Here is a 17,028-nt window from a genome sequence, read left to right on the forward strand (position 1 = left end):
TTTGTTGTTAATTTAACTTAAGTTGTAAATGCCTAGCAGAGACTGAGACAGAGACAGATTTTTAACATGATTTTTACACAGTTTTTGTTTCCTTCTTTCTGTAAATGGAACTTAGCTTAGGTTTTATGCTAGATTTTTGTAGACTTTTGTTTATTTTTTGTATTTATATATACTTGTTTGTTTCTTTGTTGTTAAATTCTAACACTGAAATAGCTTAAATAGGATTTTTTACTATATATATATTATATATATATATATATATATATATATATATATATATATATATATATTTTAATTTTGTTTTTTTTTTTGCTTTTTGCGCTGCAATTTTGTATTTTGTATTTTAAGTTGCTTAGGTTAAGAAAATGCGTCTGCAGCAGGAAATTAAGTAGACAAAAAAGAAAACAATTTGAGTTGAGTTGCTTCTTATAGCTGTGTTCTTGGCGTACTTACCTAACGACAACCGTGTTTAGCAGCAGACAGGGCGCCAGCATTGACCTAAATATGTGCGTAATGCGATCGGCCGAGGAAGTTTTGCGCCTCGATATGGCAGCCATATTGTCGCCTAAGGGAGAGTGAATGGGAGAAATATAAATTTGAATTAGATTTGCAGTTTTGTTGTTGTTGTTGTAGATGGCAATAGCTGGCGACAGATACTCTGCATTTTCATTAACATTTTAATAAGCTGCAGGCGACGCGCGCTGCTGGCATTTGCATATTTTCATTTACACTTCTTATCGCTCGCGATGGCTATTTAAATGCTAAAATCACAAGAAATTCAATTTGGCCGCGAGGCAGTCATGCAAATTGCATGCAACTGTTACGTGCAACAACTAAAAACACCAACGCCAGCAGCCCTGCCCCACGCCCTCTTTAACAATTTGCACGCTAAACAGCTGCCACGAGCTGAGCTGCATTAGCAACAACAGCGGCAGCTGCAACAGCTGCTAAATCCCCACTCAGATTTCATGATTTCGCTCACCTTTTGATACAAAGACATAAATGCTAGCTGGCTCGGTGTTGCTGGCAGAGCAGGTGTAGTTGCCAGAATCGGTGATTTGGGGCTCGCGTATAATGAGGCGACTCTGTGTACGTGGACCCGGTGTCGTTTCAATGGATATGTCTCGCCTCGAGTCATAGTAGTTGATGAGACGATCATTTTTTTGCCAGTACACGTACTGCGGTGGTGTGGGACTCTGTGGAAGCGAAGGAAGCGAGGGAGAAGAAGAGAGGGGAGATAGGAAGAAAGAAGAAGAGAATGCATTGAGTATATGTAAAAGTATTCAAATAATTAATTGATTGTTAATTTGACTGAAATGCTTTTCTGTTTAGGTCTATCGATCATTATTGGTATGAAATACTAAGTAATCGATCGGTTTGCTTTATATTCCGCATTAAGATCCTGTAATTAATATCTAAATAAGGCATACGTCGAATATGCTGTAATGAAATTATAGATAATTATCAATGCCATTCCATTTCCAAGCAAAATTATTGAAGCAAAAGTCAAACTGTTTATATATTTCTTTAGTATGACAAAAATTATAGGAATACTAGCTTATTTGAATATATATCAGCTTTTATAAGTAGTCAGAAGTCAAGCGTATTGCATGGCCTGGGCATATTAAGTATACGCACAGGCATTATATCACGTATACGACGTGTGTGATACGAAAACGATCGATATTCAAACAAAAAGATTACACTTTGACTAAAATTTAATTGAAGCCGTAAATTATGGTAGAAATAATTTCGATTATTATCGATTATCAATAAGAATTTATTATTTGTAACATTTTGAACTAACGGATTATACATAATTGGAATTGATTATAAAGACTTTAGAGTACAGTTGCCCTGTTTGCTTGTATTTCTAGTTATCGATATAAAAGTCAAGTTATCGATAGACTTAATTTGCAAAGTCTTTTCATCTTCTCATATGCTTCTATACAGAGCACCTTCACTTTTTCAAGCATTAATATTATTGACTCAAATTAGTATTTTCCTTATTATATTTAGTATTTTCTTACTCACCTTCTCGATAATGCAGACCAAATTGATTGTTGAGCCCATATCAACATGCAGTTCACCAGAGCCTAGTATAAACGCCTCGGGCACAACCACTTGAAGATTCACAAAGTGCGATATGATGCCAGTGGGTGTGGATACCTATAGCCAAAGACAGAGTCAAGTAAATAATGGTAAATGCCAGTTGAGTACATGCTTGGGCAATTGTTCGATACGCATGTTCGATGCTTAAGCATTTGTCGTAATCAACTCAAATGTTAATGCATCTCTGCATCTAACAGGCTCTCTATCTCGCTGTCTGTCTATCTGGCTTTGGTGCAGTGAAACGTTTTGACTGCAAAGAAATGTTGCACTCATTGAAATGCAAATCAAACAATTTCAATTTGGCACGCAAAATGAAACAAAAACGAACCATTTTCTATATATATATGTACCAAGTGGTGGAGTGCAGCTACATACGAACAAAAGTAACCAGAGGGCAGATGGACGAGCTGCTATGCAAAAGGAAAAATAATCATTTCGGCATATTTGCATGCAGTGCTCGTCGGGAGGCAGCACCAACTGACAGACAGACATGCGGACCTTCTCCTAGCCTGGTTCTTATATTGAAATTGCATGCAAACAATTTTTGAAATTGAAGCTACGCTTTTTCCTTTTTTGAAGCTGCCCCAACGAAATCTATCTGCTTCTCTCTCACACTCTATCTCTCTAGTTGTAGTCTCTACTTAGCTGTAAGTCTCGGCGCAGCACTTGTGCGGCTGCTGCACAAACAGAGTTACTGTCAAGTGTCCATTTCAGGCATTGCCCAAACTTTGTTGCCATTCGCTTAGTTCAGTCTCTCGACTCGACTCGACTCGACTCCACTATCTGTAGCCAAGACACGCCTCTGACCATATCCGCTTGACTTTCGGGCTTTTGTATGGCTGGCTGGCTGGCTGACTGGCTTACTTTTTGCATTACTTTGCACACATTCCGGTTTGCGTTTCACTCGCTGGCTAAATATGTCAATGTCCAGTTTATCTGGCAGCCGCAGCGTCTGCCTGCGCGTGACAGCCACATGGTTTCGGCTGTGCCCTGTCAACGTCACATGTACGTACATGCGTACATGCAGCAGGTTGTCTTGGATCGAAACGTCATTTGCATATTACAATTAAATCATGCGCCGTCGAAATCAACGTAAAAACCAAAGGCAAAAAAAAAATGGGAGAAATGTTTATAGGTTGGTGGGGATGGGGACTGAAACCCCAAAAACCTCAATATTGCGTATACGCCTGGCTGTCTGGGTCCAAACGCCGAAATGGAGCATATGCAAATGCACTTTAGTTCATTTCAACTGCATTGCATGCACAAAATATATGCAATTGCAATGCAATGCATTCTCTTTCTCACTCACCTGGCACTCGTACATGCCGTGATCCCGTCGCTGTACAAACTTTATCTGCAGCGTCCACATGTTGGAGCCGGGCGAGTGGAGTATCGCGAAACGTTCATCATTTGTGTAGAGCTGGGCGCCCGAGGATAATATGTGCCAGTCCCGGCGTCGTATCCAAGATATTTGATTCTGTTTTGCCAACAACAAAATATGAGAATATTATATGCCAAATATAATAAAGAACTCGGTCACAATCACACATATTATTGTCTATGTTAATTGCGCCAGCGCGCTCGAAAGTAGGCAACAGAAAATTGAAAATTCACTCACGATACAAGCGCATGCAATTAGTGCCACAAATACATGCAAGTTTGATTATGAAAAGCACTTAAAACTGTAGAGATGAAGATATATATACACATGTGTGTGCCTTTGGATCAGTGCAAACCTAACAAGAGATTTTTATTTCCTTACATAAATAGGTTTAAATTAAAATTTAAAAATATGCAAAATGAATATATATTTATAAATAATAATAATAATTAATAAATAATAAATAATAAATAATAAATAAAAATAAAAAAAGAAAATAATAAAAAGAAAGAATAAGAAAAAGAAAAAGAAAAATAAGAAAAAGAAAGAATAAAAATAAATAAGAAGATAAAGAATAAAGAATAAAGAAGAAAATAAGAAAGAGATAAGAATCAAGAAGAAAAAGAAAGACATAAAATAAGAAGAAGAAAAAAAGAAAGAATAAAATAATAAATCCTAATAATCCCCCTCCTCCTCCTCTCCTCCTCCCTCCTCCCTCCTCCCTCCTCCCTCCTCCCTCCTCCCTCCTCCCTCCTCCCTCCTCCCTCCTCCCTCCTCCCTCCTCCCTCCTCCCTCCTCCTCCTCCCTCCTCCCTCCTCCCTCCTCCCTCCTCCCTCCTCCCTCCTCCCTCCTCCTCCTCCCTCCTCCCTCCTCCCTCCTCCCTCCTCCCTCCTCCCTCCTCCCTCCTCCCTCCTCCCTCCTCCCTCCTCTCCTCCCTCCTCCCTCCCTCCTCCCTCCTCCCTCTCCCTCCCCTCCTCCTCCTCCCTCCTCCTCCTCCTCCTCCCTCCTCCCTCCTCCCTCCTCCTCCTCCTCCTCCCTCCTCCCTCCTCCCTCCTCCCTCCTCCCTCCTCCCTCCTCCCTCCTCCTCCTCCCTCCTCCCTCACTCCCTCCTCCCTCCTCCTCCTCCCTCCTCCCTCCTCCCTCCTCCCTCCTCCCTCCTCCCTCCTCCCTCCTCCTCCTCCTCCTCCCTCCTCCATCCTCCCTCCTCCTCCTCCCTCCTCCCTCCTCCTCCTCCCTCCTCCCTACTCCCTCCTCCCTCCTCACTCCTCGTCCTCCTCCCTCCCTCCCTCCCTCCCTCCCTCTCTTCTCCGCCCTTCTTCGTGCTCTTTCCTCTCTCTTCCCGCTCCAAGTTGACTGCCTCTAAAAATATATCTCAAGTTAAGCCTTGTTTCTTTACAGAATTCTACCGAAAGATAGATGTTAAGTGCTACTCTCAATCCCCAGGCGCATGTAGCTGACAGTCAAAGCAGCTGAGGATGACTGAGGTAAGTTGTCAACTAAAGAATCAGTCTCCACCCCACGGGAAGACCTCATACTCTGCTCCATATCACAACTTGCTAAATTCTTATAAATATTCAGATAATTGTTGCATTTAGCCATAAATTTCTAAAAATATTCTGCAGCTCTTTCAAAAGGCATTCTGCGGACTCTGATTAATTGATATTTTGTCACATGCTTTAGCTCAATTATGGGCTCTGTGTCCATGTCCGTGTCTATGGCTGTTGCGTTCCATTGCGTGCCGCATTTTGTGTTCATTTTTTTTTCGGGGGAGCATTTAATTGCTTGTTAGCAAACGTTGAATGCCAAACAAACTGTACACAATGTCATGGCAAACGTTTTCTAGCTTTCAGCTGCAAATTAAGCATTCGTATTTAGTATATTTCGTGCTCGACTGCCAAAACAAATTGGACATTTGCGTGTCCCGATGCCGCGACGACCCAGCCAAATTCCCATATACAAACAAAGAGAAAGCTGATGCTAAATGCTATATAATTAAAAACGGAAAATTGCAATATAAAATATGCACTAACAAAATGCAAGCGAAACTTAAGTTCAAATTGACATTAGGGCTGCGCTTAAAGTATAAAGGGTAAAACGCGTCCAGGAGGCGTCGCACAATTAGATACACAAGAAAAAAGCTAAACAAACCCAATTGACACCCACACGATCCACGCCGGTTACTTTGCAGACAAGAAAGGCGGTGCCCCCCAGTTGGACGGTTGTGTTATGCGCCATCAGCTGTGGGTGAAAGAAAAGAGACGCAGAAAAGGAGAAAGGAAAGCGGTGGAAGGAGGGAGTGCGGTAGGTAGTGGGAAAGAGGAGAAAAATACAAGACAAAAAGTTAAAAGTTCATTTTTCATGTGTTACCTGCGAAAGAAAAGGTAAAAGGCAAGCAGAAGAATGCTATAAAATTCAAGTAGAAGTGTGCTAGTCGGGTATGCACGACTGCAAGTTGGGTTGATCACCTTCTAGGCTGACTGAACTGTGCCTTTAGGGTTTTTAGCTTAGAAATATCTGCGCCTGCCTCTGCCATACTGTTACATACCCTTGGCCAGGTACATTATACCCGTTTATAGTATTAGGTAGGGTATTTAAGCTTAAAAAACCCACAAATGTTGCCCGCTTCCACAATTAGTCAGCAGAATTAGAAAAGCTAGACATATACAGGGTGAGGCTGATTGAGCTGTTACCAAACGTAGACTGCTATAAATTTTTAAGCTGCATTCACAGGCTGCGTGAGTCAAGTTTTATTTTTACGACTGTCACGTCTTGTGGTAAGACAAAAAAGGAATTTACTTCAAAAAGAACAAAAATTCAACTAGCTAGACAGCAATTACAGATTTGCGCTGTTTTAACAGTTAATTTGATTTTATTACCTTTCCTTTTTTCGTGAACTTGAAATCAAGCAAAGTTGCCCAGTTTGTTGAACAACTGTTAAGATTTTGTATACCCAAATATTGTGACTGGAGATCTTTAGGAGCCTCAGAGTTTAAACGATCAAAGCCTCTAACAGGTGATCTTGGATAGTTACAACACTTTGACAGGAGAACTGAGATAGACACAGATTTTGACTGGAGATTTTGAATAGTCAAGGAACTTGACAGCAGATCTTCAACAGCCAAAGATGTTGAGAGGGTATCTTTGAGAGCCAAAGAGCTTGACAGTGCATCCTCATAAACTTTTACAGGCGCTCTTGTATAGCCAGATTGTTTGACAGCAGAACTTGGACAGTCACTCAAACAGGAGAGCTCCTGAATAGCCTAAGATTTAACAAGAGATTTTGAATCTAGAAAGAGTTTGACTGAAGATCTTTGAGAACCAAAAAGTTTGACAATGGAACTTTTAAAGACAAGAAATCAACTGAGACAAGCCAACAGCCTACTAGGAACTGGCAGAGATTCTGCAGAAGTAAAGCTTTATTGGGCCTTAGAAGAGTATTTTGCAGATCAGATATAACTGACAAGCATATATAGCTGATAGAGTTGTCATAAGATAAGATATAATAATATATATATAAAATATGTATAAAAGAATTCTTTTAAGCTTGTTTCTAGATTTCTATGAGGTTAAGTCAATATTCATAGAGCAAGTTGCCTTGTAATATTAACAGTTCAATTGCCTCACCCTGTATACACGTGTATAGCTAGAGATAGACATACATATTCACATGTATATATATATATATATCTATGTACATATATATATATATATATTAACATAGTTTGACCAATTTACGGCGTGGCCTCTTTGCCTGATTAGATAGTTAAAGACGCGCACGAGTGTAATATAAATAAGCAGTAAAAGATTAATTAGAGCTGACGCGTCTTCATGTTGTATAGTAATTAGCATTGGCCACGCTTTTAAACTCTATTTGCATGTCCTTCGTTGGTTCACATTAGCATATTGATCAGGCTGATAGCTATTTGGACTACAAGGCATCGAGCACACTCTGCTTTGTATTCAATTCAATTTCGTAGACACACTTCGTTGCACTTCATCGACTGTCCGTCCGTCCTTGTGCTGTAGCTGTATTGAGTCAGTTTGTCAATTCTTACTTACCTCGCTGTCCTCGAACATGGGACTGTCGCTGGAGTCGAGATTATTATCCAATTTTGAATCGGCATTTATGCCATTGCGCGTCCATAGCTTCTTCCAATCGTTATCTGTGAGTATTGACTTTTGGTCTAAAAGAAGAGAGAGAGAAGGTTAGACAAGAGCCTGGCAAATAAGCCAAGTCCAAAGTGCAATCGCAAATTGCGTTAAAGGACTACACGGTCGTCGCCTACACTTCTATTTTTTTGTTTGGCAATCAGCAAATGCGACCTACAGTATATATATATAAATCCATCTGTCTATAAAGTTTCGTTCTTTTCTCTTTTATTGCTGACTGCAATTGCTAGTTAAAAGATATCCTTTATCCTTGCTTTACCTGCCGCACAAAATCAGCTGCGAGCTGTTGAAATAATAAAGCTTTTGATTGACATACGAAAACTCAGCGTGTTATTTACGATTATTGCCTCTACATGGCATTTATTGATTCGTCCTACTCACAGAGCCATTGTTGAAAGGGCACACACACACACAGACACACACGCTCGTACTTAGAAACTGTTCTCCCCATAGTCCTTGTCTAATTTGTGTTTATTTTTGGAGCACGCAAACTGCCTTATATGAAATGTAATTACATCAACTTTGAAGCCATGTTGAAAAATTGATTATTAGCTGGAATTTTATTGAGTTAACACAAGAAGAATCCACTCTCAGCCTTGGAACAATTTCTTTTGAATTAAGCAGCAGCTTATTGCGATTGCAATATAACTAATTTTGTGGTGGACAGAAGGAAGTAAGTTTTGAAATACTATAGGAAAGAAAATAATTATAGGCCAACCATACTCGAGTAGAATAAGAAAAGATTTAAAGAATTATTATAGTCTCTATAAATGTAAGTTTACTGAGTCAGGGCATGCCAGGTGTTCATGAAAATTGCATAGAATGGCGCTGCTATTTATAGAAATTTAATAAGTTCAATTTGTGATTTGTCGTTTACCAGCTTGTAGTTTTTTTTTCTGATTTCATGAAAAAACATATAGCCTCACTCCACAGACAGAAATTCTATTATATAAATATTTGGAATTAATAATACCAATAAAAAATTCAACCTAAGTTTCATTCATAAATGCTTTTCTTCTAAAGTAAATTCGTGCAGCTGTTAATTGGAATTCATGAAAATCGCATAGAAAGGCGTTTTAAATAAAATCAGTTCTTGCATATGTTAACTTTGCAAACATAATCAGAGTAAACTGAGAGATGAGCAAAAATTCATTCAGTTATTACGAGGATACATGGCATGGAGAAGAGGTTTGAAAAATTTATTTAGCCAAAGTTAAGTGGGGGAGACGTATAATAATACAGCGATTAAAATCTGTTCAAATAAAATTCACTTCTTTTATGACAAGTTTTAAGCTTTTGCTTTACAGAAGCGAATCTTTTATTAGTGTTTAAAGGGAGTTAGAAAAGAAGTCAATTGGTAATTAGAAAAATAAACATATATTTTGAATTGATGAAAATCGCAGAGAAAGGCGTTTCATATATCTTTACATTCACGTGTACCCCATGAAACGACCGCCAATTTCAGTTTTCATTCATTTTATGGAACATCAGAATTCAATGACCCGCATAATTTTTCGAGCTGTTAAATAGCTGATGAACTTTTGCAGACGCCTTAATGTGTAATTAGTGCGCGCTTTTATGATATACAAAAACAAAATCGATTAATCTGAAAGCAAATGCCGATTAATCCAATTAGTCTGGACAAACAAAATTGCTTTAAATAAAGGGACAAAGTCTGCCTGAGGTCCCTTGACCCATTATGGGTCGAAAGACGTCACCAGAAAACACTTTTCTCTTTTGTTTATATTGAACAAACGCTAATAATGATAAGTAAATTACATTACAACGGTAAACTCACAGTTAATATTTACCTGTGCAGGTAAATAGCAAGGAAACTGTACTTTCGTCTAGCCTAAGTGGCTTTCTAGCTAGATTTCAAGATAAGCGTATGCATGTCCTGAAGTTGACCCTAATAAGAATATAATTTCGATACAAAAGAGTTATTACGAATCGATAAGAGCTAATGGCAATTAAAAGGCAGAGCATGTAAGTTGTTTGGCGACCCCAGCAACTGGACTGTGCTCGACTCGCACTGCTGCCCGCTGGCTTATTAGTAAGCAATTTATTAAGTATACGCCTTGTGCTAATTTGAATCGAGCTAGAGTGCAACGCTAACCAACTAACTAACTAACTGCTATAATGCTCAACTTGATGTTTACTTTAATTAGGAAACTTTGATTGCCCCGGCAACCGGCCACCAGCTGTGAGCGGCTGACCCATGGCCAAATTAAATTTCCGCCACGCTGAGTCTTAAGTTTTTCTTTTGCTGCTTCTTCAAAATGGATTGCGTGCTCAAGCAGCTGGAATATGACTGACCAGCGAGCAGAAGACGAGCCGCCCGAGCGCATATAAACTCAAGAGCTTGGAACGCTGTAAAAGGAAAAGTGTATTAAATCAATCAATCAATCAGCGATGCAAAATAAGAAGAAAAAAAGAGCACAAACTTTTAAGCAGGCAGCGCACACACACATGAACTCTTTCGGCCTTGGCCAAATCGGCACTGCAATTGGATTTTTGTGTGAGTGAAATCGAGGGAGCGCCGCAGAGCGCGTCTCTGTCCTTCTGCAGCTCCGCTCATATTTACCTACTGTCTGCCTTTTGCTGTTAGCCATAAAACACAGCGTAGCTTAGCTCGCACTTTTATTGCCTCGTAAATTTTTATAGTTCATACTTTAGGCATGCGTATGCAGTCCTGAAAACATACAGCTACACATAACCATATCCTCTACTCATATCACTGTTTCGCTCTCTGTCTGTGTCTGTGTGTGTGTGCGTCTTATGCCCTGCACTTGTATTTGTTATTGAATTTGTATTCGTTTTCGTATTTGTTGAGTACATGCGCATTGTCCTTTTGTCGGTGTGTGTGTGTGTGTGTGCATGTAATTTATGCGCCTGTTTTGCCAATGACGTCAAGGCACTGTGTGTTTTTTTTTGTTTGGTTTATGCTGCTCTTCTTTAATTTGAATACTGGTTCATGGTGCGAAATGCAAGAGTATATTAGCTTGCTGTGGGTTCATGTGTCTGCATGCAGGTTGGAGACTTGAAGCCAGAGACTTGAGTTTTGAGAGGTAAAGCTAGAGATTTGTGTGTCTCCTCTTCTTATAGAGTATTAAAACTTCCAAGTCCATATCTTTTATAGCATAAACACTCTTATTTATATCAGCAAAGACTATAAATGGAACAGACCTATTCATAAAGAGCAGCTCAACATAGTCTTATCTAAGATTTATAGCTCATACTCTAGAGCTGTACCAAGTTCCGTAATCATATCTACGACCAACTACAAGAGAAACTATATATCTCGCTTATCATACTCAAGCCTTGCAGCTAGAAGACTACTCTTAGCCTACTCTATACATTGCCTTAAAGGCGTGGCATTTCGGCTATAAACCATATCTAATATCAAAGCTAGCAGCAGCTGCTTTTCTTTTCATTGCCTCTGCAGATAGATGTCAATTGGGTTGGTTTTTGTAGTGTGAACAGGTATTAAGCAGTCAATGATGCCCGTTTGCTATATCTGAATGCTCTTCGCTCAATGCCTATGCTGCATTGACTGTAAATTTAAATAAATATATATATCTATATATATATAAATATCATAAAATACATTAAAAGTCTGCAGACAATAAAAAGTGCGTCATTAATAACAACAAATCGGCGAGGCGGAGGCAAGGCAGAGCCACTTTATGGCGGGTCAGGTCGATGTTGGTGGTCAACAGCAAAAACACTTATATATGACAGTTATATATGTACGTGTGCGTGTGTGTGTATATATTAGCTGTAGAGCTGAAAGAAATATAAATTCTTTATCTTTGCATTTGTATGCATGACAGCGCATACACACACGCATAGGCACAGACATACGCACACATACGCACTGACAAGTCAAAATATATTGCGTATGTTAAGAGGAATGTAAATGCTTAGACTTAGCACAGCAAAAAACGTAGAAGAAGAAAGCCAAACGCACGCTCAAGCCCACAAGCAGAGTCTAAGGTCAAGTGCCATAGAGACAGGGAGAGAGAGGGAGTAGAAGGAGTGTGTGTGACTCGCTATTATAGTAAAAAAACACGCACTGCTAATAAAATGGCTAAAAGTCGCGTATTTCGCTGCTGGCCGGCCACCCGCCTTTAGCTTTTTGGCTCGATACGTGCGCATGTCAGCTGCCCGCGGCTTAGCGGCCGAGAGTGTGAATTATATTATGCCTGAAAGTGGGCAACAGTAATAAAACTTTCTGCTATAGAAATGACAGTGCAGAGAGCCGAATGAGCCAGCAGCAGACTGGCACGACTAGCTAGTTACCCTGTAGAAAGAGAGTGAAGATGGAGAGAGATTGAAAGAGAGAGGCTAGAGACTGTGCAGGCTTGACTAGCTGCTAGGCCAGTTGTAGGAGAGTGAAGATGAGTGAAGAGAGAGATAGAGCGAGAGGCAAGACTAGCTGGGTACTGTGTAGCAGACACGACTAGCTAGTTACCCTGTAGCAGGAAAGTGAAGAGGGAGAGAGAGAGGAGAGAGATTGCCAGCTATCAGGCTGGACTGCAGGCTCGACTAGCTAGGCACCCTGTAGTAGGAGAGTGAAGATAAGTGAAGAGAGAGAGAGATAGAGAGAGCGACAGAGACGACAGGACTGACTAGTTACACTATAGCAAGAGAGTGACGTAAGACAGAGAGAGAGAGAGCAACTGCCTATACTTTACGTACTGCAGGCACGACTAGCTAGTTACCCTATATTAGGAGAGTGAAGTGGGAGATGATCTTGGTTGTTCTATTATCTTTCACTAGCACGACTAGCTAGTTACCCTATATCAAAGCATAGTGCCTGCCAGCCTGCCGCTCCCTGTTTGTGCTGGGCAACACAAATCATGAAGCAACGCTGCCTTTTGCGCATTGCTTGGAGCTAAACTGTAAAGCGATAAATAATGAAGCCAGCAAGTGCGAGTGGCGTTGCCTGCTGCTTGCATGTTTATTATTAATAATAAATACTTCTTGTCAATCTTGCGAACGTTTAACGTTCTATGGCTGTCTGGCACGAAACAGAACTGTTTTCGGGGCGCGCACTTGTCATGTTTCCAAAATGATTATTTATATCCGTTGCTGCCGCACTTGAGAGTGGCAGAGAGTGCGTATGCGTAATATTTTAATGCGCTGCCAATATGTTGGGCGCTGTCTGCTAGCAGTTAAGCCCGAAAGCTGCTTAAGTCAACGTGGCCAAAGTGCTTAGCAGTTTTTAAGCTGCCTGACAGTCGACCTCACTCGAACTTCGGCTGCCTGACTGCCTGCCACATGCTGCGTTGACTCACCGCCCAGCCCCAGTCCCAGCCCCAGCACTGCCACAACCTGAGCTCTCATTTTATCTAAACCCCGTAAGCCAAAGATCGCGCGTCTAGCGTTACAAATGCCTCGAGCTTAATATGAAAACCACTAAGAAAATTTAGCGAAAATAGCTGAAATTTTACAGCGCATTAGAGGAGCATGCAGAAGGCAAAACTCATTTGCACTTGAGAAACATGAGCGCGAGCGTCACAAGCGAATGGGAGACAGAAAAGGGCGAAAGGAAAGGAAAAAGAAAACGAAAATATTGTGAATATTTCTGAGTGTGTGTGAAGTGTGAAGCGTGAAACTGGCTCTGGTCGACCTTGACGCAGGCAAATATGCCAGAGAAGCAGATAGAGTGAAAGAGAGACAGTGAAAGAGGGAAAGGGCGAGAGATAGAGATGTAGCTTCTTCTCTGTGTGCACAGACAGGAGTTGACACGTGTGTTTCGGCTGTTGGTATTGCCTCGCCTGTCAGCCGAAAGTGCTAAGCTGAACGTTTTTTTCACTGAACCTGGCAGATAGCATATACATTATCCAACATACATATATATAATATATGATACACTTATAATCAAAAGTATGTGCACAAAGAAATTTTTTTTTAAGTTATTTTACTGCAGAAGATGTAGATTGTTGAGGAGACGTTGAGCTACGATGCAGCTAAAATGGAGTACGGCTTAAGATGTTGATTTATATAAATATATGTTTCATATAAGTTTAGCTATGCTTCATATGGACATATGCTAGTTTATATGAAGCAAAGATTTGAAGCAGATATTCATATTCATCAGTTATTAAACTATTTTAATCACATTTTATTTGCTTTAGAAATGTAAATTTATATTTCTTACTCTATTATTTGTAGAACTTGTCAAACAAATTGATAATATATATCATATTGATATTGAATTTGTAAATTTATATAAATTATTAAATAATTAAATAATAAAATTATATAAATAATTAAAATTACCAAATTTTAGATAATTATTTGTGTCCTAGACAAGCTCACATGAAACATGCATATACGAGGTCTATTCAAAAAGTAGCAGGAAATTTTAATATTATGTTCAAAAATCCTCTATTTATTTAGGAATATTCATTTCGCTTGCCTTCAAAGTATTACCCACTAAATGTTATTAATTTGTGCTCACGTCTTTGCCAATGATCGAAGTATTTAAAAAAATCATTTTCTTTCTCAGCTGCCCCTTCGCTGCCTTCTTTGGGCTGAAATTGAAAGATTTCTAAACAACAAACTGCGAAAAGTGTTCATTGTCTGCATACTTTTGACTGTAGCTGTAGCTATGCCTGCATAATCTATATACATAACTGTACACATATATACACATTCATACATATATAAATACTTTTGCAGGCCACTGTATGGCTTCAATACTTTTTGTTGGGTTCGTGCTTTGCTTGGTGTCTTTTCCTTTGCTTTTCTTTTTCGTTTGGTAAAACTGACAGTTGCGAGTTCTTGGACTGTTTGAATTATTTGCATATTTCACATTTCACATTTGCCACTTGCCATTTTTCTCTCTGTTTCATTTTGCAATTTCATGTTTTTTTTTTATTTTTCGTGCACTTTAAAAAGTCAATTTAAGAAAAGACAAAACTTGACTTGTCTCTCATTTTTTGTTTGGCATAGATTCTTAAGCCACAAGGCGTGACAATAAATTTTCAATTTTTGCGCTGTCACGCGACGCTGCCACGCCCCCACCCCGCCCACGCTGCTAGAGCGGCAGAGGCGGCGTAATGAGCGCCGAGCCGATAAGGTGTCGCCATTGCCCGCTTTTTTAGCGACGCTTGATAATTTATGCGTAACGCGTTGGCCGCAACAAAAAGAAGCCGCTAAAAAAAGAAGAAGAAGCAGAAACAAAGGTCGCATTCGGGGAGCTTTTAGGTCAAAACCAAAGCCACAAGGGCAACAGCAACAGCAGCAGCCGAAAAAAAATGGCGATTCGCCCTTAACGCTAATCTCTCCCCTGTGTATTTTTCATTATCCTTATTATTTGTGAATGTTACGTGCTGGCCATAACTTAGCGGGGCTAACGATGCGTATACGTGATGCCACACACACACACAGGGACAGAGACTCTCACACACTCCTCCATAAGTAGCAGGCGCTAAGGCATGCCGTGCTCTTAGCACAGCTCTCGCATCCATTTAAACCAAATTAGCCAAAAGGTCAAAAATGTGCCGCGGGCCAAGCACTGCGCGCTTGATGAAAAATTAATAATTGTTTGCCAAGCAATTGCCGACGAGGCTGACTTTAAAATGTGTTTACCTGCACTCACTCGCTCACCTGGCTCTCGCCCCCTCTTGGTTCTCTCAAAAAAAAGTTTTTAGCTAAAAACTGTGCTACACTTGAGCTCTAGGCCACACGCCCATTTCAAATTGAATGACAAACATTTAACCAGCGCAAGTACTACTTCATTTCAATGCCCGTTCACAGAGTAAAAGGAGAGCATATTGGTTTTTCGCCTGTCTGTAACAAAGCAAGCTAGAGACTTGAAGTGTCGTACACTTGGTTAAACTTAATTTTTAGAGTGTTCAAATAGTTGGACTGGCAAATCGTTAAGGCGTGGCAACTCGTCAGTTACTAAAGTTTTACTTAAGCAGTAGACTTGTCTGTAAGACTTTTGTTAGAAATATATAGCATATATACTTGCGCCCATATAGCGCATACTCAGTCGCTTTAGAGCCAGAGCCAGAAAGTATGACAAATTAGTTACTGTGAATCCAGTCTACAGATTCAACAAAACCTAATTATATATATGTGTATTGAGGTTAGCTTTTGAGCTCTTCCTTTATCTGACTTTAATTTTCTATCATCTATCTATCTTTTATTTTCTGTCTTTTATTTTGTCTTTTTTTTCTGTCTTATATATTCAATCTTCCGTCTTTAACCTTCCATCTTCTGTTTCCATTTTTTGTCTGCTATCTTCTTTATTCCATCTTCCATTTTTCCTGTTTAATTTTCCATCTTTCATCTTCCATCTTTCGTCTTCTATCTTCTGTCTTTCATCTTCTATCTTCTATCTTCTATCTTCTATCCTCTATCTTCTATCTTCTATCTTCTATCCTCTATCTTCTATCTTCCATTTTCCATCTTTCATCTGGAATCGTCCATCTTCCATCTTTCATCTGTCATCTTCCATCTCCCATTTTCTATCTTCTATCTTCCATCTTCTGTCTTCTGCGTTCTATCTTCTGTTTACTTTTTGTTACCTTCTAACATATATCTTCCATCTTTTATCTTCTATCTTCTCTCGATTATTTTCTATCTCTATCTATCTCTACTTCTAGCTCTATCCTCTATCATTACCTTCTATGCTTATTTGATATCTCAAAAAGAACTAGTATTTCTCAATCGTTCATACCCGTCTATCATTTTTAACTTATTTTGTCTCTCTCCCTGTCTCATAGTCGCTCTTGGCCATTAATGAAAATATTTGGTCTAAAAAGTTTCAGCCGCAGGTGCCAGGTGCTTAGCCCACCTACCTGTTCCAGCTCTCTCGCCCGCCGGCCCTACTCACTCACAGCCTAATAAAATTTGCTCCCGTAATAAATCCGTAAATTGGCAAAGTTTCGTCTAGGCTTAGGCATAGCATTTAATTGCGCGACTGCGGCACGAGGGGCGTTGGGCGTGGCCAACGCGCCCAGCGCTTTATGTAAATACGCTAAATAAACTGAGGCGTTGCGCTTAGGAAAATTTCATTTAAATTCAATTGTTTCGAGGCCACTAAAACCTGAATTCGCTTTTAACTGTCTCGTGTTTTTTTTTTTGTTGCGTCTAGCTGTTGCATTAATTAAATGGGCAGTCAGATTTGGCGGGTGGGCGTGTCACTTACCTGTTTCCAGCGTTGTGGCCAGCAGCAAGGTGGGCAGGCAGAGCAGCAAAATGCGCAATTCCATTAAATGCAACGGCACACGCAACAGCCGCAAGCGCAGCAGCCGTGGCGGCAACATTTGTGGCAGTTTCTGTCTTCTCGCTCGCACGCGCGCTCTTTTTTGTTGTGTTGTGGCAGCTGCAACAGCTGCGGCAGC

General features: G+C 40.0%; 1 protein-coding gene across 1 annotated transcript; it reads right to left on the bottom strand.

Annotated features, from left to right (window-relative positions):
- Positions 1-311: 311 nt before the first annotated feature.
- LOC111600906 (hemicentin-2) lies at positions 312-17,028 on the bottom strand (the record flags this gene model as incomplete). The annotated part of the gene is made up of 8 exons (XM_023317262.2): positions 312-371; positions 454-565; positions 983-1,196; positions 2,035-2,169; positions 3,422-3,589; positions 5,642-5,731; positions 7,553-7,677; positions 16,833-17,028. Coding segments are annotated over 8 exons (1,059 nt in total), but the record flags the coding sequence as incomplete, so codon positions are not given.

Source organism: Drosophila hydei, unplaced genomic scaffold (assembly GCF_003285905.1).
Source record: "Drosophila hydei strain 15085-1641.00,03,60 unplaced genomic scaffold, DhydRS2 tig00008122-arrow-pilon, whole genome shotgun sequence".
Classification (NCBI taxonomy): domain Eukaryota; kingdom Metazoa; phylum Arthropoda; class Insecta; order Diptera; family Drosophilidae; genus Drosophila; species Drosophila hydei.